Here is a 24,277-nt window from a genome sequence, read left to right as displayed (position 1 = left end):
ATTGGAGTTTTTGCCTCAATCTTTCCTGAATTCTAGTCCAACTTTTACCCTGTGTCTCCTGGCTTTTCCCTTTCATTTGTTTCTGTTGTGCTACCAAGAATAGTCAGAACCTTCTTTGACATATAGATGCCTTGATGCCTCTTTGCCTTGGAATAATGGGAGCTGGCTTGGGCCCTGAGCTTTATAGAAGATACTGGATGACACAGAAGATCAAAGACTCTGGCAGCCTCCACATAGTGCAAAAGCACAAGCACAACTGAAGCAGCATTTCTTTCTACACACCAAACAGTCTGGAAAGCACATCCAAAAGGAGTCCATATAGTCATGACACTACAGACTATTTCCACTTCACCCTTTTTGCTCAGTGTAGCAAAGAAAGATGGATGAACATGGATAGGAAAGAGGTGAACAAGGAAAATCAAATTTGCAAACTATAAAATGGTTTTTGCAGCTTTATCCCACTGATGCTACAGGAGTCATATTGTAAGGGGGTTTCCCTCACCTAAGCATCTCTTTCCTGATAAGACATTTACATTCTGGTCTCTTTCCCATACTGCCTCTGCAGCAAAGTGCATTCTCCAAGAATCACCCTGTTATCGGGTGATAATCCTCCATCAAGCAGCACCAAGTGTTTGCTACATGCTCTGAGTCCACAGCAGCCCTCCTACTGTGAAGGGGAGGAAGAAGAAATAGAACAAAACCAGGCCAAGTGCCAACCAGTAGGCAGCTGGAAACTGCCCTAAACTCTGTCCTCACTTCCACTGTCTGAGAGAAACAGAACTTTATAGACAAGATACTTGGGGTGCTGATCAGGCAATAGGGTGAGCAAGATACCTGATCTCCCCCCTTGCTTTGTAACCCTCCCCTTTGTGCCCTCACCATACTCTAGAATGATGATTTTCATCCAGCTGTTTCACTCCTCACAGATAAGGACCAATGAGCATATTTCTGTGGCAGCCACAGCAGAGGAATCCCTGATTACCCAGAGAAGCATCTGGGGGGGCCTTCAGGAATGCTCAGCCCAGCAGGTGACTCCAGAATCCCATCGTCAGGCCAAGCAAGCCCTTTGAAGCTGGTCAAAACCACAGCCAGTGAACCCATGGTCACCAAGATGGCATCTGAAGCTTTTTCAATCCTGCCTCCACCAAGAGGATTTCTCATGAACCGAGCATCCTTGGGTCATATGCCAGCTCTGAGTTTTGTTTCAACTAAATATTATTACTCTGGAAGACATCATGCTTTGCAAAAGCTCAGTACATGGATCTTCCAGCTGTGTGTTTTTATATGGGTGCCTTAACATTTGTTTTGAGAACTATCCTGTTCCAACAGTAAACATAAAGATCAGTGTGACCTCTCCTTATCGCATAACCTTTCCTGTGTGGAATTCATTGTGATCTGGACCCTAGTGACTATTGCATCATTTCTGTTTATTTGTAACCTTTGGCACTGCATAATCTTATCTGCCTGCAGCCGGCTGCAGCAGAAGATGTGCAGCAACATAGCTAGCTCTGGCAATCCTCAAACACTGGAAAGGGCCAGTTAAGAGTGGAGGTCAGTAAATGATTAACAAAGCAAATCTGCAATCACTGACAGCTCCACAGAAATCAGCTCGCCCTCTCTCCCCAAAGCAGGTGAGGCTTGGCTTTCCTCCAGCTCTACTCACCAATCACGATGAGGGTGTAGTTCACATTGGTGCTGCCGAAGCCATTGGTGGCTTTGCAAATGTAGGTTCCCGCATCTTCACTTTCCACCTCCTTAATTTTCAGCCCTTGCTGAAGGATTCGGAACCTTGTCCAGCCGCTGTGGATAGTGCGTCCATCCTTCATCCACATGGTGAGAGGAGGGGGGTCACCCTCCACTGGGCAGAGGAGCTTGATGGTCCTCCCTAGCCTCACAGACTGACGGTGAATCACTTTATCGGCAATCCTTGGAGGGCCTAAGAAATAACAGAGAGGGGAAGAGCTGTTATTACTTTTGTTGGTGATACAGCATGGATTTAAAGACAAGTCATCAATCAGGCCATAACGTTGACTTCTATACAGAGATATAGTGAAAGGTGCTTAGAAAACCCACTTACAAGAATAAAAATGCAGGCAATTACAGAGGGATACAACAACAGAGATACTGGTTTGTGCAAGACCTGAAGCTGTAGCCTTGTGATCATCAGCAGCTCATGCTTACCCACCAGGGAAGCCTGGTTCCGAGTCTCCTTTGCTTTCGCAAAGCACCCCATTCTCCTATAGCAAGGAGGAGTCCAATACACAAACTGTTCAGCTGTACTTGGTAAAGCAGCTGTAGTTGTTTTAGACATAACACCTATCCTGAAGGCAAAATTAGTAACAGCACTGGTACTTAAAACAAAACACTGCCCACCTCCCCCCAGTGTTATAATCCTTTCATGTTGTATGTACAGTAATTCCTTTTAATAGTCACCAGATGGGCTTTATCTGAGATGCATAAACCTGCAGTTGTCAGACATAAAACATTCATTGGGTAGTGCTTCACCGGAAGATACAGCATAACCTGACATGTTAACATTGCTTATAGTCCAAAAGAGGATATTTTTATAAATTGCCTTAGCAACCCAGCTGGTTTGACCTGACTGACAAATAACTGTTCTTTGTAAAAGGTGATAATTTCATGCAAACAGTGTCCCTGGAATGCCACAGAGTGAACACACTGTTTGCCACATGATAACAGGATACACTCGATAACAGGATACACTTGGACAGGCCAACACTCAGAAAAAAGAAGTGATAAAGACTCCAACAGTGGGAATGGTCCTATAGCTGAAATCAAACCGGAATTTCTTCCCAAGGCTCTGAAAAGTTGAAGCAGAGAGTCTTTTTCCTGCATCTGCCTTTTCTGCCTTTTCATTAATTGCACAAGTTCCCCACGCAAAATGCAACAGCAATGCTCTTCCCAAAATAGGCTATTAATGGGTGTGATAATAAGTGCCCTGCTCTTGCATAAGGGCAAAATGTTTTGCTAAGGATTGCTGATGCTGAGTTGCACCCAAAACCCACAAGATGTTTGTGGGATTTGGAACTGCTCCTTCATATTTTATTCCTGTTTCTAGTGTTTTGCAGGATTGGACCCACATGGGATAAGCTACACAGTTCATATCTGCACTTCCTCATGACTAATCCCTATTATTCCAATGTCTGCCTGAGTTTTCCCCAGCATGACTAAGGCAGTACATACAGGCCAGCTCATGAATGACTACAGAGCTGCTGTCGCAGTTACTCATGTTGAATTGCACCCATGAATTTCACAGCTTTGCTGGTGAACAGAAGTGCTACTCAAACTGAGAAAAGAGTCACAAACTAAATTGAAACTCATTCATTAATTTAACTAAGAGCCTGGTTAAATCAATGGATCTTAGACACACTCAGATTCCGATGAACTGCTGAAGACCCAAAGTGTTGACCTTCAGAGCACTTATCCTGAAAAAGTCAGTCCCTAGCAAAGATAACACCCATCCCTGCACACCTTCTGCAGACACCTGTGGGACAGTGTCTCAGAGGTGATGGTGCCCTCCCATACTCCAAGGGAACTGGCAAAACACTATGAGAAATTCTGCCTATTCAGATCCTTCTGCAAACCACACTGTTAATGTTCTTCACCTTGGGAGACCTCCAACCAGCTCTGTGGATGAAGAGATAATCCCAAGATCCTTTGAAAGCTGATCTGACACAAGTCATGTTGTTGAACTTTTTAGAGAGGAAATCCACCCATCGTGAGGTGTTGTGTGTGTTGGCTTTGATAAAGCAGAATTCACCAACACCAAGTGAGGATTCAGCCCCAAATCCTGCTACATTTCCCTACATGATGCAACATCTCACTAAGTGTAAAGGAGCAGAAATTTCCAGACAAGTCCACAGCCTTGCTGAAATTCTGGGTTGGCCCTTGGAGAGGTCTCTTCTGACCTAAAGCCCCATCAAATCAAGTCAAACTTTAAAAGTAGCTTCATTACAGTCTACTTGTGAGCCACGATACTACACCATGCATATTCAAATGGCAAAAACAGATCTATAATTAGCACTGGGGAAAAATGTTTGCTGCAGGGCAAGCAGGGACAGTGGAGAGAGAGCACCCTCCTTCCAACTTGGAAACTTGCTGTAGCTCCTTCAAAATCCCTTTCCTTCCGACATTCAGGTTGACTCCTGATGAATTTTGAGACCTGGAGGAATCAGATAGTTTCCCAATCACGTCATGTGCCTCGTTGGGGCAGGCTGCACAAGCGGCTCTCCTGATGGCACCAGAGTTGCCTCTGGATCTGTCACATGTTTGGGTCAGCGGTAAGCTTGGTCCTCCTAAATGCCATTTTCCTTTGATTGACCTTTCGTTCTGAGGAATTGTTGGATCGCTCTCTGTCACAGGATCTATTCGTATGACATTTAGAAAAGGGTGTGTTTCTTAGAGCCTTTCTGCCTGAAAAGAAAAACACTAGCGCGGTCCTCTGCAGCCCCTCCATTGACTTTCTTGAGATGAGGGATAAAAATTTCCCCCTGCTCTGTTTCCTGCTGTGAATGTTGCCAGATACAGCTGCATGCACTTCTCAATAAGTTACAGCCCCGGGACGAAGATGCTAAACCTTGCTTCTGTTCATTTGGTGCTGTAAATATTCCCATTTTATTACCTATCATCTTTGCGTTAATAACTTTCTGCACAAGCAGTACTCTCTCTCTGGAATCTGTGCCTTCACGTACGCCAGAGGCTTCAGAGGCCCTGGCAAGCCAATGATAGCTAGACCTCCTGTAGATGGCTACAGCAATAATAAAATGTTGATATCCTCATGGATCTCTGTCTCTCTTTTTAATGGACAGGCATCCACTGGGTCTTATTTCACTATATATCTGTACAGCCCTGCCTTGAGACTGCAACAGTGACAGATGAATGCTTTTCACGTCAAGATACACTTTGGCACATCCCGCCACTCTGCACTGTCAGTATTTGGAGGGGAGGCAGTGGAGGGGAAAGTGTGTTTTGCAAAAAGGTCCTTCTGCAACATCCCCTGGGCTGCTGACACAGAGCTGCCTCGCACAGTGTAGCACAGAAATCCCACACTATCCAGATAAAAAAGTATTCCCCCTCTGAATCCACACATTAAGCTGCCCAGAACCACTCAGGTTCCCCTGGAGTTTAATTTCCAGACCTTCTCTATGGCAGTTCCATCTTCTGCTATATGAACAGAGCAAAAAGATATAGTAAAAAGATGCTGACTAATCTGTCATGTGCACCACTGGTACTGAAGGGAGCTCCCCATCTTGCAGAACTGGCCCATAACATGCCAGGGGGGTGGCCATGAGAGCAGAGTGCCCAATAGCTGCCAGCTCTCCCAAGGTGTTGATTTGGGGGTGTCCCTTGGTAGCTGCCTCCCATGGGGCTGCAGCACGTGTGTTCTCACAGCTGAGTGTGGCAGTGCAGGAGCAAAGCCCAGGACACAGCCCACGGCCCTGCAGGCTGGATACATTTCTATAGCTTCTTAGAGGGGCAAAATCCCAGGAAATCAACTACTGCTTCACCTACAGCTACCAGCGAGGTAAAAACAGGCTGAACCCTGGCTCCTTCTGACTTCCCATCCCTTGCCACTGCCAGCTTCTGTCCTGTGCTCTAATGCAGCATTAAAAAGCAGATGCAATTACTCCTCAAGCAGTCAGTGTCACGATCTCAGCCATCCTAGACTCCAGCTTTGTGTTGTATGTGAGCAGAAATGATCTCACGTATTTTGAGAGCAATACCCTGTGGCTGCTTGCTGTAGTGCTGCCTTGTCTTGTTTGTGGGTTATATATTAGGGCAACACCACAAGAGCTGGGTAGCAACACCATGAGGGATTGTTTTGAAACCTGAAATCATTTTGTTAAACCAGATTGCTAAAATTTTAAATTCATATATCTACCAACACAAGTGTTTTAATGCCAATATATATCATCTTTCTGGCTATGGGGGGGATCCCATGAATTGCCATGTGCCTGCACCCACGGGCCAAAGCTCCAGACTGGATCCTTTCAAGACAGAGCAGGAGAGAGCAGTGCTCTCTGGACCTGGTTGTAAATCCTGGGGAAAGTGTCCCTATACCATCCTCCCCCTAATTTCTCAGCCATTAGGCAGTGATTCTTGAAAAAATCAGCCCGTGGAAGTGCTGAGAATCTGCAACCTCTGATGCTCCTGAAGACAGAGGTTACTTCCTGCAGCATTTTGCCATGGGATATGGGAGAAGGGGCCAAAAGCGAGGCCCCAGGTAGATATTGCATCAAAATTGCTGACACAGATTTTTACACATTTTTATAATCAGGAAGGGAGGGGGAATGGTGGGAAGAGAAAACAACCACTGTTTCTTGCTTCCATTCTTGCAGTTTTCCATTAGGCAAAGGCAGCTCTGTATGGCCACAGGGCACTGCTGAGAAACACTCTTTCAAGCCACACCACGCTGGAGAGAGTGCAGCTGACTTCACAGCCTGTGCAAATAGAAGGAGCTGTTACAATAAATTAAGCCCTACCTTGACACAAATCCAGCGGGGACAGGTTTTCTTCAGTCCCCACTGTCCTCGACCCAATAGTTTGAGAGAATAATTTCTTAATATTTTGGCTGAGGGGGAAGGGTGGGGTTTGACATCCTTGGATGTGACTTGGGAAGAAGTAACGAGAATGCAGCTGCTCCCCCCGTGCCTGGTTGTTATTCTTTCTCCAAATACAAACTAAATATAACTTTGCCCCATAACATTCAAACCATTTTAGTTACTAGAAGGGATCATGCCTGGAGTTCCAAGGGCCAGGGTGCAATCAGGCTTAAAATATAATTTAAACAATCCAGACCCTACATTTTCCACCAAGTTATTTTCTTGCTTGTAGTTTCCCCATCTGCAAATACATGTAAGTACACCCAGAAAAAAACCAACAATCCCAGCCAGATGCCAAGTTTTCTGTTCAAGATCATATAAGCCCAGTCAAACATTAACAAGGAAATGCTGTGATCACCTCATTTGTTTTAAATATTTCTGCGCACATACATTCACACAAGTGTGCAGATTTATTTGCCTCATTTACGAATACAAGCAACTGGAATCTCCATTCTGTTCCATTATATAAAAGACAGATCCTACACCTGTCTTACTGAACAGCTGGGCAATTTTCAATTTATATCCACTATCCTATACCACAGAAAAGCCCCACTTGCTGCTCTGCTGCTGACACTGCTTTACAAGCATTCCTGCTCTCCCCCCAGTGCCTTGGAAGGGCGGGCGGTTGCCACTTCTTGGCAAAAGGAGTTATGTAAAACCCAAGAATGCCTCTTTGCTTTAGCAAATAGCTATTTCCGGGAAGCAGCAAAAACAATTTCTAGAAGTGTATTTAAGACACAACAGTGGAATAGCCTGGAGCTTCCTGTCCATATTTCTCACAGTCAAAAACACACACACACATGTAATTATATTTTCCTGGACTGCATTGCAAAGTTCATGCACTCGTTCAACTCATACATGTAGTAAACATGATTTATAGCTCTGTGTGAAAACCCTCTAGATATATGGTGTTTTGATAGTGACTCGAACCTAGCACTATAATTTAGTAACACCTAGCAGTGAAAGCTAAATGATTTCCCACTCCACATTCCTAACTTTCCATGAACCCCTTTTACTGCTAACCTGGGGAGGAGATACTACTTCTACAATTGTTTGGACTTAGCCTTGTTATTCCTTCAACAAAACTGCACACTATCGTCAAGCTTCACATATGGTGAACACACCAGCACTGACCCACGTCCTATGAGACCATTTGCCATGATACAGTTCAAAGTGAACTTTATTAACACATTAAACATAATTACAAAGAGGAAATTCCAAGGAAGGTCAACCAGCCCGGACAGTTTCTTGGAATGGAAAGTAATTTATAATATCCACATACTGTATTGTAAAGTTTATAAAGAAGTTAAATAATTTTTAAGACCCCCATGGGTTATGTATATTTTATTATTTAATACCAAACACATTCACTTTCCATGAAGATAAGATTTCTTTTGAAGTGCTGTGTTAGCAAATTAGCAAAGTCATTTACCATGAAGCACCCAAACAACCCATCAATACATGCAAGGAATTAACATCAGGCACTAGGGTACCAGAGACAATGTGTGTCCTACGAGGAGAATACAGTCAAGCACAGAAATCTTTCATTATGACAGCGATATGAAGAAGTTGGATAACGGCCACTAACCAAACCACTTGTTCAGTGTGAACACAATCTCTTACACCAACACTTGAGGCAACATTTGGCCTTCACCACACTCATCACTGTAAAACCTGATCCTCCAAAGTCCTTGGTGCAAGGTTGGTTCACACCAAAGTTGGCTTCTTTCATCTCTCCCATGCTTCAGAATGAACATGGATGGCTGGAAAGGACTATATAAAAGCCATGTTTTAAACTTGCTTCCACAGCTGGATACCTTGGGGTATCCATTGCTAGAAAGCTGGGATAGTCAACTGATTACAGCAGGAGTTTAACCCTTTCCACAATAGTTTAACCCTCTCTGCAAGACCAACATGAGGATTATACACTTACACTCCCTGCGCATCTTTATTACCATTATTTGTATTGGCATTCAAGCTGTAATGACGGATCAATGGATAGAGGCCTCGCTATGCTGGGGGCTGTACAAACACCTGTCAAGGAGCAAGTCACACAGGGAAGGGCTTACAAAGCAACAATGGCAAGACTTTCAATTAACATGAGTAGGTGTTCCTGAAAGAGAGGAACTCTTGGCTCTCTGCACATTGGGAAGCCATTACATAGAGAGCAGAACTGAAAAAAATGTTTTTTGAGAGAGATAAAAAGATGAATTTTTGACCATGTATACCATTGGAATAAGCAGTTCAAAGGACTGGTGAATCCAACATCTTTTCCTATTTTCAAAACAAAGCAGTTTGCATTTCCAAAAGGTATGCATTAGCCAAGTAAAGTAGGGGTCAGCGTAGGGGTAACTGGGCGAAATGCTTTGGTATGTGACATGAGGAGATCAGATTAGATGAGCTAATGGGTCCTTCTTGGCTTGAAAACATAGGCACCCACAGACAAAAACAATGCTTATCAAAACCAATCAAAAGATTAAAGAAAAAAAAAAAAACAGCATCTCTGTAGAACAAAGACTCCTAGAGAGGAACACAAAAACACCACAAGTATTTGCTGACCATCCCCAATGACTGGTCAGTCTTAGCTTTGGGAATAGCAGACTGTTTGCAGGAGCAAGTTCTAGGCTTGGGCTGCACAGCTGACCCCAACAACCTGATGGAGAAAACAGCTTTGTGGATTCATTTTACAGCAAGTGAAGTGACATATTTTCTCTTTCTTCCCTACCTCTGTGGTAGGAGCTGCTTTCCTGATGAAATGGATATTTATTGATAGCACAAGAAGTGCTTGCCATATTTTTACATGAGTAATAACTAGCCCCTTGGGTGAAGACTGCCAGTAAATTTTCTACTCTAGATGTTCCAAAAATAAGAAAAATAGAATATTTGGGAACATGTTCCATTTAATTAAGTGCTCTGCATATACATTCACTGAGATTTAATAAAATAGTTATTGTATGTTAAACAATTGGCACTTGATTATTGCATAGATTTATTGCAGTTCAACAACAGTAGATGAGATATGTATCTCTTACATGGTTTTTAAATCCTTTGAGCATATGTTTTCAATAATCAGTTGGTATTTATTTAACATGAAATTACCATCTTATTAAATTAAATGTGCATGGGTGACATTCAATTTCAAGTGTTGCTGAACATTTTTTTCAGCAGCAAAAAATAGTAACTTTATCCCTTAGGTTTTGAGGTAGCAAACACAAAAGAGAGTTAGTATTACTTCAAATTACTTTTGAAAAAACAGACTTCTTATGCTAGAAGGTTTCTCTTCTAGTGTGGAAGAAAATATATTATTTATTGTTTCTTAAGTGCTGCCAGTGGGCTTAGCATGGGCCAAAAGACAGGACTAATATTTCTACTCTAAGGCTAAAATTATACTGACGGCGCAGTTCAGGTATGCAGTTCAATGGATAACCAGAAAACTTTTTTAAAGAAGAGGTAACTACAGCAAAGGTGTGTTGGCACATGTACCCACACAACTGACCTTTTTCATTTCCACTCAAGAAGGCAAACCCATCTGGATAATGGCATTTGTAATTTGCTTTTTCAAAAGAACTGGCATTAAAACATGTTTTCAAGGTTCTGAAATTAAGTCTTTTTTTAGCCTCCTGTTTCCAAGAAGGACAAACTGCCTAATTCTGGAAGAAAGCTAGAAATCCTCTGGCTTGAGGGAGGCAAGAGGATCCAGAACCCAATCAAAAATCCTGCTCCATAGCTCCAACCTGCTCTCACCAAACCTAAGCCAAACCCCCAGAATCTCCACCACAAGTCACACAGGGACCATTCCTGACAACATAAGGCATTTGTTTTCTTCCCATAATCTCTGGGAAACAATCCAGTCAGGCAGCCCTGAATTAGCTTCTGGGGTTAATCTACCCCAATTTTAACATAAATGCTATTGTACTCTGCCCTTCCAACTGCTTCCCAACCACACAGATCCTGCTTCAAGAGACCAGTGGGTTTCCCAGCCAAATCGCCCACCATCTCCAAGGCTTTTGGCAAAACAAACCAGACACTCTGCAAATCACAGTTTAATTCACTTATTTTGTAACAAAACTCTCCTTCAAGCCACCAGTTGCAACCATGTTCTGAAACCCAAGGCTTCAAAGACCAGCATTTACTTCTGAGCTAATCTGCTCCATTTTTGTCCCCTTCTTTGTCCCTCCTGCCTACGTGCAGTATTCTGTCATCTAATCATTTTATTTGAACAGCTCCTAGAAAATAAGATGTCCAAGTTCACATTTGGTGACACAGATTCCCCTTGACCTTTAGTAGTCAATATTTAACCCAGTCTAAGCACAGTAGAAGGTTTAATAAGTAATTAGCCATTTCCCTTATAGACAGATGTTTGTGTGAGAGCTGAACGAGCAGGAAATTGTAAGTGTCATTGTTTATGTCTGCAGGGAAACAGAAACCACGATGGTTGACTCCATGCCATATTCCGGAACGATGTGAACGAGGATCTTTAAATAGTTGGTTTGCCTTCCTGCTCGTCCACAGCAGCAAGTCTTTGGCCATACACTGACACAGGAGCCTTTTTCATTTGTATCCCAGAATTTGGTTTTCTTCAAAATATTCTTTGAAATCTTTTTTAACAAATTTCTCTCTAAGGGGTCAAATGGGAGAAGACTTTAAACTCTTCCATCCAATGCTGGTTCCTACTGGCCTTTCTCAATACCCAAGATGGAAAAGGTGTGATTAGGGCATTAAGGGCTCAGGAAAAAAAAAAACATCTTGAACACTCACTCTCGAACAGGAGACACTGTCAAAATATCCATAAGCCTTTTGCTGTTGGGAAATCAGTGGCAGTGCCCTACATGGCGAGGCTGCTCTCAGCCCTCTCTTTGCTCTGCCTCATCACTGGGGACTTCTAAGTTTGGTCACCACAAAAACGTGGTAACAACTGTTTGTTGGTGACCACAAAGAGATAAACACTGTGGTATTTAAGAACTAAAGATATTTTCGGAGGCTTCTCTAGAACAGAAAGCACTTCTATCTGAATGGCTGCAGAGCAGACTTCGTATGGAGTGTTTTATAGAAATGTTTTTCTATCAGAAAATTACATTTTTGTCAAGAACCAAGACACTGTTGGTTTTCTCTTTCAATATTCCCTTTTTCAGTTTGAGAAATCTTTTGCGTCATAATTTTGGCAAATCAAAATGAAATACATGCAAACAATAAAGTTGGGATTTTAAAAGTATATTGATTAGTCAATGGTAATAATTTTTAATGGGTTATTGTATCCTTAAAATATGAAAACAGTTTTGATTTTGGACAGGAATAAATTAAAATACATTTAAAAAATCGCAAGGTCAAACCCCCTCCCCAAATATATACCTTTAAAAAAACCCAACTAGGGTTACTCCAGAAAAAAAAAAATTAAAAACTCACCCTCATCTTGCTCCAAAAGAAAAATGCAAAGCAGAAGTGACTTTCCACCTTCTAAGACAGCAGCATTTTAAAATTCTGCCTGAAACCATTCACCGTTGCCCTGCCAAAACCTCCATTTCATGGTAGGTGTGATGGAAGTGCTCTATTCAGCTCTCTCCAAATTAAACTGTCATCACAAGGGTCTACCTTATGTGTGCCTACATCAGTGTTTTATTTTGGACCACAGGTGTGCTTTAAAGTGAATTTTTTTATCATTCCCACCAATTATACTCTGGTTCACATCATTATGAAACAGTTTTGGTGCACATGAACTGAGATGCTTTTATACATAATTGAGCTGCAAGGGGTGCTTCAGTTCAGACGGGCATTTAGTTCATAGGACCAGACTAGGGCTATTCTGAAGTGAAACACCCCTCTGAAATGGGAGTGTCAGGTCCTCAGCACCAAAGGCTCTGCTTTACAGATCCAATCTTACCAATCCCCATCAGCTGCTAACGCAGACACAGCCAGCAATTGCTAGCTGGGTCCCTGGTAAAACAAAAGCAGAAGCTGTGCTCTTGAATTTCCATTAACAAGCGGTCAATCTACACAATCAGACTGGAGCTAATCCAGAATAAACTCCCAAAATGCCCATAGCGTGAACATCACCTCCTCAGCACCAAATATTTCACTTTAAAGACTTGTTCCTGTTGTGTCATTCTATAAGCTAACTTAGACACACCTGTATATCTCTTCCAGGAGGGGAGAATACTTAAACGCATTTTAAAAGAAAGTGTTCATAAGGTTGATTCAGTTAACACTTATATTTAAACTCAAGAGACACCAAGCCTCCTGCATATGAAAACAGGGAAACCATCATTGAATTCTTACAGCATTCATATCTGGTTCCTGCTCCACAGACACTGAAGCACACACTACCTGATGTAAAAGCACATGATACCCGATAGTACTGGCAGGAGCCAGGACTTATTAACGCATGAAACCTTCATACCTACAGAATATTGTCAGATTTCATACAGGAAACAGCCTCAGCTCCAGGCCATACCCAGAGGAAAGTAGTAACGTTTTCTTCAAATGGATCGACCTTGGTCCGGTGCCACAGCACAGTGTTAAAACATGCAGTGATGCCTGCACAAGTCCGTCCACAAGTGACCTTCTGGTTATGAAAACTCAATTTATCATTGGCACAGTCTGAGGGCTCAGCTGGTGCCCTGGACAGAGGCTAGTCTAGGTTTCTGCAGCCTGCCTGCAACTGGGACAGCTTCAAACAGATTCACCTCCTCTGCTCCTCCTTTTCTACATGCTGGCTTGCTCACAACAAGGTTAGTGCACTCTAAGTGGCCTTTATTAGTTTTTCTAGTAGGAGATAGTAAAGACTTGTTCTGTTAGGCTTACTCTATCTGATTGCACTGCCATGGTTTGTGCCTAGGATTGCCAGGTGCTTTTCTGGGCAGTCGCAGGACTGTTCAGCTTCTAATATCAGATAAAATCAGTGCATTTCATCTGGTATATCTGAAGCTCTGCTGCACTCCTTGCTGCTCAAAAGCTGCTTCACTTCATCTGGAGGAAGGTATTTTTCCTATACCTGTATTGTATACCAGTGTGACATGTCTTAGCATGAATGGTATCACCAAAACAGCACCTAACAGTGGGCATATTCTGCCTAAATTGAAACACTAAAAATAAATATTTAAAGTATAAATCTGTTTAAATTCCCCAAGCTATCCAAAGGATTTGGAAATATTTCTCCCGTGCTGAGGATCCCATATTGCCTGCCTTTTATCCCTATAAACCTGCTTGAGTAGAAAGACGGTGCTAAATATTATCTGATACACAGGCAAACTACCAACCCCCTGTTATTAGCACAGCCTGCGACTGTCAGTGTGGTTGCTTTATTTGAGCTGCCCAAACTTCAGCAGCTACAGAGTGTACAGGAGTTTTGCTGACATCGATTACTCTGTAATTTCAAATGACGTCATTCCACTGGCGGGCTGTGCACTGGTATGTAATGTTGTATCCATCAGGTAGATAGAGCTACACTGGAATATCAATTAATGTGTACTCCTATTACCTCACAGTCTGGTAATGTACGGTCCCAGCTACCCTCCTGCAAGTGTGTGCGGGGGGAGAAACCTGGAGAGCATAACAGCTATCTAGGAAAAGCTGTGCATGGAGAAATATTGTCTCGCCACGTGATTACATAGCTGCTTTATCCCCCATCGCGCGCGTGCGTGTACCAACACACGCACATCGCCTCAGCTGTCAGCAGGAATTCCTGACTGCAGATTAAAGCATTGCCACAGTCTGTCTGCTCAGACTGTTCTGGTCGATGCACATCAGAGCAAAGTGTCCACTTGCATAAAGATTTCTGAGCTTCTCTGTTCACAGAAATAGGAGTTTTTACTGTTGCAATGACTTGAACTTGTTCTTGAGAGAAGCCACATCAGAAATCACTCTGTGCTGCATGCTGGCATTTCTAAGTGAGGAGTCAAGAGGTCAAAACCCGAGGTCAGAAAAAAGCAGACACGCAAGACCCCTTGCTGTACCTGTGGCTGGATAAATCAGCACTTTCCTAATCAGTCGCTAATCCCCTAATCTTTATTGCATGTAAATTCCAATCCCTTCCTAACGGCTGTGCCATGGTAATCTCTAATCTGATTACAGTGAAACCCCATTGGAAGACTCATCGATAAAAGATGGAAATGTGTAAAATCAATTCACTATATATCAAAACAGCGCTTCACACCCCTTCAGGGATCAAAGAACCGCCATCAAATACCAACAAATAAAAGGCTGTTAAAAACATAAAGACAAAATTCACTTCTGAAGGGAGAACTAGGGCATTGTTTTACATCCAGTAAAGGATCAGTTGGTGACTAAGGCAGAAAAGGCAACGTTAGAAAAGTCATCGTTTAAGGTCATGCTATAAAAGTGTGAGGGCAAAAGACAAGAGAGACTAGATGCACTTAGGCTCACAATTTACTGTCAGGAGCTTAGACTCAGCCAACAATCTCAGTTTTAACTCCAGAAAGTACAGCAGGAGCAGTGTTGGCATGGAGTAGCTGGTCAATGAATTTGTAATTTGGTATTTATCTTAATAAGAAGCAACAATCATCGGTAGGACTGAGCAAAATGATCCAACTTTTGGTCCTCAACTCAATCAAGCTGTGGGCTGAAATGGCCCCAGGAGTAGAGACCATAGCTCTGGCCCACCGGGAGCAGCCTGGGCTCCATCATTGCTAAGCACAGTGGTTCTTAGTTTTGAAAACAATGGAAAATTGATAACACTTATAAAAATAAAATATCTTGGCAGGATCTCACTCTTATATCACTTTTCTACAGTGAGTAGAAGGGAAGCCAAAGCCTCTTTCGTGTAACCCACCAGAAGATAGAGAAAAAAATTAAATTAAAAGCAGAGGCCAATCAAATTCCTGTGTTTCATCCATTGAGGGGAATTTGCCAGCATTCACAATTTTGTTTTTTAAATCTGGTACTAGGTGCTTGTTTCTTAATGTCTCTTTTCTGAGGGCATAATCCTGAAGGAGAATCTCCTGTTCATTCAAATGTGAAAAGAAATTTGTGACCTTTGTGATCATGGGGAATCACTAAATGCTCTAAAAACAGGAAGTAAATAACTAAAATCCAATTTGTTGTAACATTCATGCTATTTAAGTCAGAGTACTGGTTTTCTGGGGTTTGACCCAGGAGTGTTGAACATGCAGGATTAGTAACGTCAGTGTTTCCCACAGATGTGTCCCATGTGATTCATTTAAGTATCTTTATGACATGCATTAACAAAAAGCTACACTGGCTGTGGGATCCAATAGCTGTAGTATCTAATATAGCTTATGTTCCATTCACCATAGAGGAGATTATAAGCAGGTGTCTCTCCAAGAAAAACTGGTATGCTACAATCAACAGGAAGCTGGCTCATATACCCAGATGTTTGTCATTATGGGAAGGGGGGAGAAAGAGGGACATTAGGGTCAATAAAACCACACTGCTACTCTTGCAGCACCTACAGTCCAAGAGGGACTTCAGTAGCTCAGCTCTGCCATTGATAAAAGTTTTACAAGACCTCTGCTCCAAACAGCCCTGAAATCAAAGGTCTGTTTACTTAGCCTTTGCTTGCTGGGCTTTAGGATAGTACAGAGAAGATCAAAGCAGAGACCTCGTTTAACATGTCCAAGTACACAACCAGCAAGACTGTTTATGTTGGATTCCTACACACTGAGTGTGCTGCTGTCTGTCAACACTTCAGGCTCATTTACGGCAATATTGGGTGAGGAGGGAAATATTCAGAAAGGCTCCACAGATTTTGGTCCTGCTGAAACAGAAGTGAAGGTCAGAGCAGGGAGCTCTACTTTTAACAGTGACTGCTGAAGTCAAATAGTAACTCCTTGCAGGAAAAAAGAAATAGGCCTGTGGTCTCTGCTGAAGTGTTACACCATTAAAATGCAGCTAAAGTCTGCATGAAGAGCTGGAAAAGACAATTTTGGTTCTGTATTATTTGGGTCCCACCTGTTTTTATTGCTAATGCACAGTGAGATGAAGGTGATGAAGGTACTTGGTTTGGCATTGGTAAGGGATGCCACCCAGTATACCTCATACACGGAAAGAGGTGCAATAGCCATCAGCAATTCACATCTTCCTGCAGTCTCCCACTGATGCCTGTACACCCCCACACTGGGGATGTAGCAGTTTGCAATGGCAGGGCATTTATTCACCACACATAGTCTCTCTTTCATACTGTTGTTTGACTGATTGTCACTCAGAGATGGTTTTGCAGCTACCAAAGTCCAGCGGGACTAACAAAGCTTAGTCTCCAATGGCCCTATATTCTGTGGCTGTATTTCCCAGTACCTATTAAGGGGCATGAACATGATGACAAATTCATTTGTTTATTTGCTTGTTTGTTGCTGCTGTATTCGTCTCTCTCTATTTAGAAAATTCATCTATATATTTAGAAAAGGCTGAAGCCATGCAATGGCCTTTGCCTCAAACATGGTGGTAGTGGGATGCAGCACTATTACAATCACTTCCTTCTACATGGCTTCCCATTTTCACAAAGTCTGTAAGAACTTACTATTCCCACATCATTCCTTCTCAGACAGATGTGTCTGAAATTGGCTAATAGGCTTGAAAGATATTGGAAGGGATGGAGATGGGTCGGCCCTCAAAAAATGTCACCACATGGATTTCATCTCCTTAGGACACCAACCTAAAGACCAACCAGACATGGATAGGTACAGAAAGGGCACTCAGACAGAAGGAGGCAGCTGGTTACTTATTTAACTTTGGAAGCAGGACTCCTTGAAAGATTTCTCTGAAGATATATATCCCACATCTGATAACACAGTAGAACCTTCACCAGAAAATCAAATCAAAAAAGTTGGAGCGGTTCCACTTTTTTCTGATTTCTTTTACTTTTCTTGGTGCTCCTGTTAAACTTTCCTAGAAAAACTTTCTCATGTTCTCACCAGTGTTGCTCAGAAGAAATAGAAACCCAGGATGTGCAATTAGTCTGTAACCAGTGTTAGGAAACCAAGTCTACCAAGAGACATGTCGTTCTGGAGCTGCTTCCTACAGAACGCCCTGTATCTCCTGCTGAAATACCTGAAAAGGCCATGGGCAGAGGCAAGGCACTGGACTGCACAGCCCACAGATGAGCCCAACACAGGACTGGGATTCAATATACATGATATATACTATTCCTCCATCTCCCACGTGCTTTCTTTCTGACCTCAGATCGCCTCTATTTCACCAGATGGGAAACTGAGTCATTTTTTTTAAAAAGCATTGCATATGTACTTTGAGATCCTCAGCTGATGGAACCCAGAGTGGCACTCCTAGAGCAGAAATTGAGCCATTTGGTCTGAATTAGACCAGTCTGTCATTTGATTTAGGAAAATAAACCATACAGCTGATAACCAAACCAACTGTTACTATAGCTGTGACCAGGCAGAAACCAGCAACATAGTTCAACTGTACATGCACCCTATTCCCACTGCTATCCAGGGCACTGATCAGTTCTAGGTGTGTTTGGGGCAAAATTGCTTCAATCTTTACTCCCCATCTAAACATGCCACTTCCAGTGGTTTTCTCCCAAACTTGTTGTCTTGCACTGATGGGAGGAGCTCAGGCAGGCATGAGCAACAAAGTAATACCTGCTTCTTCTTCCCTTGGCTTCACAGAAGAGTAAAAGTTCATAAGGAGTAAAAAATTATAAGGAACATGTGGAGAAGACCAAACAAACTGCAGGCTTCAGGAGCCCTGTTAGGTCTCCATCTCACTGCACTATCAACAGGACTGAGCCTTTAAAACAGAGACAAGTAAAAAGAAAGAGAGCCTAAAAGATACTTTCTTAGGTCCTTGATTCAAGTCAGATAGCACAGGTCACACAAGGTACCAAAGTGCTGCAACTGCACAAAAGGACATCTCCCTCTCTTGGAGTGCTGTGAGGATAAACAGTAGATTGCTAGGCACCCTGTGATGACAGGGGTGTAGATGGGTATGCAGGTTTCAAGACTCACCAAAGAGTCTTCCCAGTTTTGCAGGGGAAATCTTTTCCCATACCAGGCAATACAGCCTGCTTTGCCCCACCTTATTCCACTGCCTCTAGTCAAAATCCTCATCTACACTCCTAAACTGTTCCCTCCCCCTCCTCCTGGCTCCGGTATCCAATCCCTTCATACACTTGTAGACAGTTATTGTCCCCTCAGGTGTCACTTAGCCCAGCTATACACATATTTACAAGCAGCTCTTTTAATCTTCTCACATAAATCAGTCCCTCCAGTTGTCTGATCCGATCATCCGGGCCTGTCTCTCTCTGTCCAGACGAAAACCTTGCCTGTCTCCCTGACATCTCATGGATGTCGAGCTGTCAGCTCAAGCTCAGAACTCTTAATCTTCCTCCCACTCCCCACCTTCCTGACTTGCTGTGGACACCGCTACTGTCCCGCCTGTCATGGCCTGAGTGTTATTTTTTACTTTGTTCTCCCTCTAGCTCTCCACGTCCTGGTTCAGACTGTGAGCCACAGAGTCTTTCAGCAGCTCATTGATAAGCCCAAGTCTTGGATGTCCATCCACTCACTTGCAGTTTGCATCCAGACTCCCATCATATTTCACCATGACTCCTCTGCTCTGGTCTTGACAAAACACACTCTTGCCTCATTCATATTCATTTTTTCTAGGCACCACTCTGGCCACATCTGCTTCTCTTCGCATCTAGCTCTCCCTTTCCCTGCCACATCAAAAGCTGCTACTTTCCTTCACTTGTTAAGGCTCCTTCTGGCCTCTCCCCACTGTTTCTATCATCTCTTCCCTACCAAAGGTTCACCCTCTTGCAATTGGCCCAGAAGTCCACGATCTCTCCTCCCTTTTAACATTTTTCAAAGCAAATCATAGGTGTTTTCTGCCAAACTGATTGCCTTGTGTGGGAGCATCCCCCACCAGCATTGGCTGAGGCACTCAGCTCTCTCCTTGCACACTCCTTAAAGCCTTCCCACACCAGGTACCCACCATTACTGGTCAGCAGCCAAGCCTGACACCTCTGCTGGTCTTCATGGTCAACACCATCTCAATACTGCTTTGCTCCACTCATATCTCCATCTTCCTGCCATCATCCTTCATCCCATATCCCCAGGTAGAAATTTGGGCACATCCTTCTTGTTGTGTTCAGACAAGACCTTGCACAGTGGCGTGAAGGCCCTGAGCACAGCAGTGACATACACATGCTAATCACAACAGCTTTGCTAGCACCTCTCCACTGATTATCCTAATTTCTGCATCCACAGCATTAAAGTATAATTGCATTTTAACAAGCTTCATTAGCACATTGCCTTAGTGAAGCTTAACACAGCCCAAGCACCCAAGGAAACCTCATGGTGCTTCTTTTCTGCTCAATATAATTTTCAAGGCTTCTGTAACCTGATTTGTTAGGAATAACCTCAGGGCTGTAAAGCTTTTCTTCTGCCATCCAGCAATTAAGGAATAATTTGTCACGGAGCAAGTCAAGCTGCAGGGTAGGAAAGCCCTGTGCAATACAATGAAGCTGTGTAAACCATAGCCCTCGGTGCAGGAACGAAGCATCCCTTCCCTCCTCCTTCATTAGCCGGGAGCCTGTGCTCAGCAGCAGCTCCTGTAAATGCTGCACAGCCTCCTAAGCAGTGCAACTCTTTGGCCCACAGGCAGAGAAATGCCTGTATACACCCCGTCAGCATACACTAACTGTGGCTCTGCCCCTCCTGCGCTTTTTCAGACATTGTGCAGAAAGGTGAACAGTCAGTTGCCAAACCGTACCATTGGCATGAGCTATATAATGGAATATGATTAAGAAATGGGCTGCAAAGCTTTTTTTTTTTGCAAGTTTTAGGAAGCTCCAAAGCATAACTGAAACTCTATCATTAAAAAAAAAAAAACCAAAACGTACTCTGGGAAGAAAAATACTAGCATCTTAAGAGTAAGAAAGAATGAGCAAAGGCAGGTGATGAGTTTGCAGCACTCTAAATACCTTGAACTCACTTAATTTGCGTACACTGCTATGGGCGTGAGGTATGGTACTCTGGGCACACCAGGACACCCGTGGTGCATACACGACAGCATCAGGATGTGACCCTGGGCACACACTGCATTTCAACCATTGTTTATGGTCTGATAATTGTTCATGTAAAAACAAAACAGATGCATACACATACACTGAGGAGAAACCAGTCTCACATTAGAAAGAAGGAGGAGACAGCTCTTATGTCTATAGAGTTCGATCAGTATTTCTGTCTGGGTAAACCTTTGCTAGCTTTAAAGTTGTGTAATAATTTCTCCAGTTATCTCAGTGACATAAAAGTCAAACACTTTCCCAAGCTTTCCTGGAAAGATGCTTCCTGTTTGGTGAGGGAAAGAGGGTGTTTTTAAATAAAAAATGATCTGACTATGCTCACTGTGTATTAAGCCCAGTCACAAAACCAGAAGTAGTTTTGCAGATGGAGGTTGTTACCTGATTTTTTTTTCTTAATGTCCATAGTAGCCAGATTAAGGAACTGCTAGCAAACCTCAGTCACTATTTCCAAAACCATACATAGGAACAATGTGGCAGGAATAGAAAGCTATAGAGTATCAACCGCTTACAGGGCCCCAGACAGCTGTCTGTGAAAGCAGAAAATAGGGGGTTAATGGTTCCTTTATACTTTTCTTTTAGTACTTGCAGAGAACTGAGGACTGGCACGGAGATCACTGATCACTCCTGGAAATTCTGCATGCAAAGAGACAGTCTGATCTCACGAAGTGTGAGCAACACTCAATTCCCATTAATTTAAAGGGAGATTAAAGTTGTCCATTTTGTAGGAAATTCTAAATCTATGGACAGGTAGGCTCCCATCTCACTATAAAAAATGTCCTCCTCCAGCAAGCCCCTCTCATGTCTCTATTTATCCGTGCTTTGTAATTTTCCAGATTATGCACATAAAGAATTTAAAAAAAAAAAACAGTTGCTAACTATCTGATATTACAACAGTACATTCTTCAGGAATATGTACTTTTCACATCCTACTACCATCACTTTAACATTCAGAGGTAGAGGAAAAACTTCACCCATCCCCACCTTCCTCCCCCTTAACCAGACAAATAAAGCATTCAGCTTGTCTGAATTTAAATTTTTATTGGAGTTGATCCAGCAACCAGAGTGCATTGCTAGAAGCCAAGGTCCCGCTTCCTTCAATACACCTCCTTCATTCTGACTCCCTGCTTTTGTACTGCTTTGGTAATCTCAATCTGTGGTCAGGGATAGGATAAAATTTCAGCTATTTCCCCCCTCAACTGCACAGAACAGGGCTTGCTCTTAAATCAAAAGGCTTGCCCCCTAAACCTCTGGTTAAGTACTTAACTATAGACACGTCTTTGAAATCATCATGAGGTTTTTTTTTTTTCTTAGATATAGCTCTGAAAACCACAGAAGTAAACTAAGTGCTCAGTAATATCAAAGGTATTCAGAGGAAACTGGGGGAAGGGGGCACATAGGGTAGCTCTACAGTGGTTTTTTGGCCTGATCCTCTGAAGTAGATGGCATTACCAGTCCTCATCAAGAATGTGAAATTTCCTCCCTTATCCTCTAGAGCATGAGAAAACATTGTTAACTTTTCTGGAAGCATTAGGAGCAACTGGAATCCAAGCAGAAGTCACATTTCTGTCATTGCCTTGGTAAATGACCACCTTTCTGCACAGGATGGCGCGGGCTCCCACATACCTTCTACTAATGTTTATATTTTCCTCTCTCTGTTTTTCCTTTTTTCCCCCATTCCCTCTCCTCTATACAAATAGTAATTCAAGAACCATGATCAACCCTTTGCTTGGCTTCAGGTCGCTTGCATGGGCTAAAGTTACCTCCAATTCTCCGGCATGGTTTGGGGAATTTATTTATATTCTGTGTTCTGGAGATAGACCTCATGTCTTGCCAAGGGCTCGCATGGGTCTTACAAAAGGAACACTGACAAATATTTATGGAACCTAAAGTGAAACTCAAGACACTGTTAAAATAAAGTTTGCCTTAGTTTTTTTATTTTCCTGAAGAATTGACCTGGCTTTCTTGGCAGAAAGACTAATCCAAATGCTATTGGTATCTTAACAGCTCATAAGAACCACATGCTTCAAATAAAGCCATTACTATCAGACATGCTGAGTGGTTCAATTAAACAAATATGAAAATAGACACTTCATCCTGCTTTAACTAAGTGGGATCATTTCACTCCTGAATCCAGACTGACAATGAAAATGATATAGTATTTGTAGAGTAGCTTTTTATCCTGAAAGATCCCGAAGGATTATGCAGACCCTGCTTCACACACTACTGAGATGCTGCCACTTCCAGGGAGGAACACACGAGCTGTCCCACAGCCCTGAGGATCGGCACATGGCAATTTAGACAGAGGAGCAAAAAAAGAATTTCACATTCAGCTGAAACTATAGAAGGTAATTTAGGCAAGCGGAATGGAGATTGTTTAGACTGGAGCACATCCAGCACAGAGGAGGTATAGTACTCCAGTGTTTTAAATATAAAAGTTACAGCAAAAGAATAAAATAATTCTGGTTTAAACTATTCAAAAATCAGAATTTAGGACAGAAAGTGATACGCCATCTTGAAGGTGAACAATTTCGTTCTGTCCACATCATTTGTGCTTGGGAAATTCTCTAGAAGATGCTCTTGCTCACTATTCCCTTCAGGAATACAAGAATCAGGACTAATAATACATTGCATAGTTACCTGTTAACCTAAGGATGACACAGGATCCTTTATGAATTAAAAGCTTCAAAATGTTTTGACTGCTAGTCTCACATACTTCACAGAGAAGAAAATATTGGGTCCATCTACATCACACAAGGGATGACATCTACCGCTGCCAGGATCCATTAGCTGCACATTGTAATGCAGCCCAGTAAGGAGACAGAGAGCAACTTGCCCAAGGCTGCCCTGTGAGTCTGTGGCGGCAGCATCAGGAATCCCGTTTTGATCCCCAGTGCTCTACTGTGACAAGCAGGTGATGCTTCCCCTCTCCAGGACGTGCTCCCTCCTGTGAAACCTTGGCCATGCATGAGGAGCTCAGCAAGCCTCAGGGTTTTCAAACATTATGTTAATAGGTGGCCAAAAAATTTAAAGTGAGAAACTTTTGTGGAAGAAGGAAAAGGAAACTGCTGATTTGTGGAGCAGCAGCATGGCAGATCATGGTGAAAATATGGTGAAACAGGGAAAATCCATCATTTTAAGAAGCTAGAGACAGAGTGACATGACACGAAGTCACATGGGGATGCACCAAATGTCAGCTGCAGCTGTAAGGGTTACAGAAAGGACTGGAACAACCTCAACATGAAGAGCTCAGCCTGCGGATGTGCTTATGTAGCCATGTCTGTAAGTCCAATCAATGCAAAATGCCACATTTAACTCTTTTTTTCCCCCTGCAAGATTTACACCTACTCTCCTCTAAAAATGTCAGTGGTCCTTCTTCTGATTCACAAAAACACATCTGAGAAGAATCATAAGAATCATTTCAGTTGGAAAAGACCTTTAAGATCATCGAGTCCAACCCTAAACCTAACACTGCCAAGCCCACCACTAAACCAAGTCCCTAAGCACCAAATCTACACAAATCTTTTCAATACCTCCAGGGATGGTGAAGAGAAGCAGCCCTAAAATGTGAAAGAAATACAACTGTGCAGTGAGAGGTTTTTACCTGGCACAAAGACTAGAGCTAGCAAAAGCCTGTCTG

General features: G+C 42.8%; 1 protein-coding gene across 6 annotated transcripts in view; it reads right to left on the bottom strand.

Moving 5' to 3' along the window:
* The window catches only part of FGFRL1 (fibroblast growth factor receptor like 1), a 179,173-nt gene that overhangs the window by 88,659 nt on the left and 66,237 nt on the right, over positions 1-24,277 (bottom strand). For all 6 annotated transcript variants that reach the window (XM_074821886.1, XM_074821885.1, XM_074821888.1 and 3 more), the window contains one exon: positions 1,664-1,936. In XM_074821886.1, coding sequence (XP_074677987.1) covers positions 1,664-1,936 — 273 coding nt within the window. The remainder of the gene's footprint in view (positions 1-1,663; positions 1,937-24,277) is intronic.

The sequence above is a fragment of the Strix aluco genome, chromosome 4, assembly GCF_031877795.1.
Source record: "Strix aluco isolate bStrAlu1 chromosome 4, bStrAlu1.hap1, whole genome shotgun sequence".
Lineage (NCBI taxonomy): Eukaryota > Metazoa > Chordata > Aves > Strigiformes > Strigidae > Strix > Strix aluco.
This window is presented reverse-complemented; position numbering and strand designations above follow the sequence as displayed.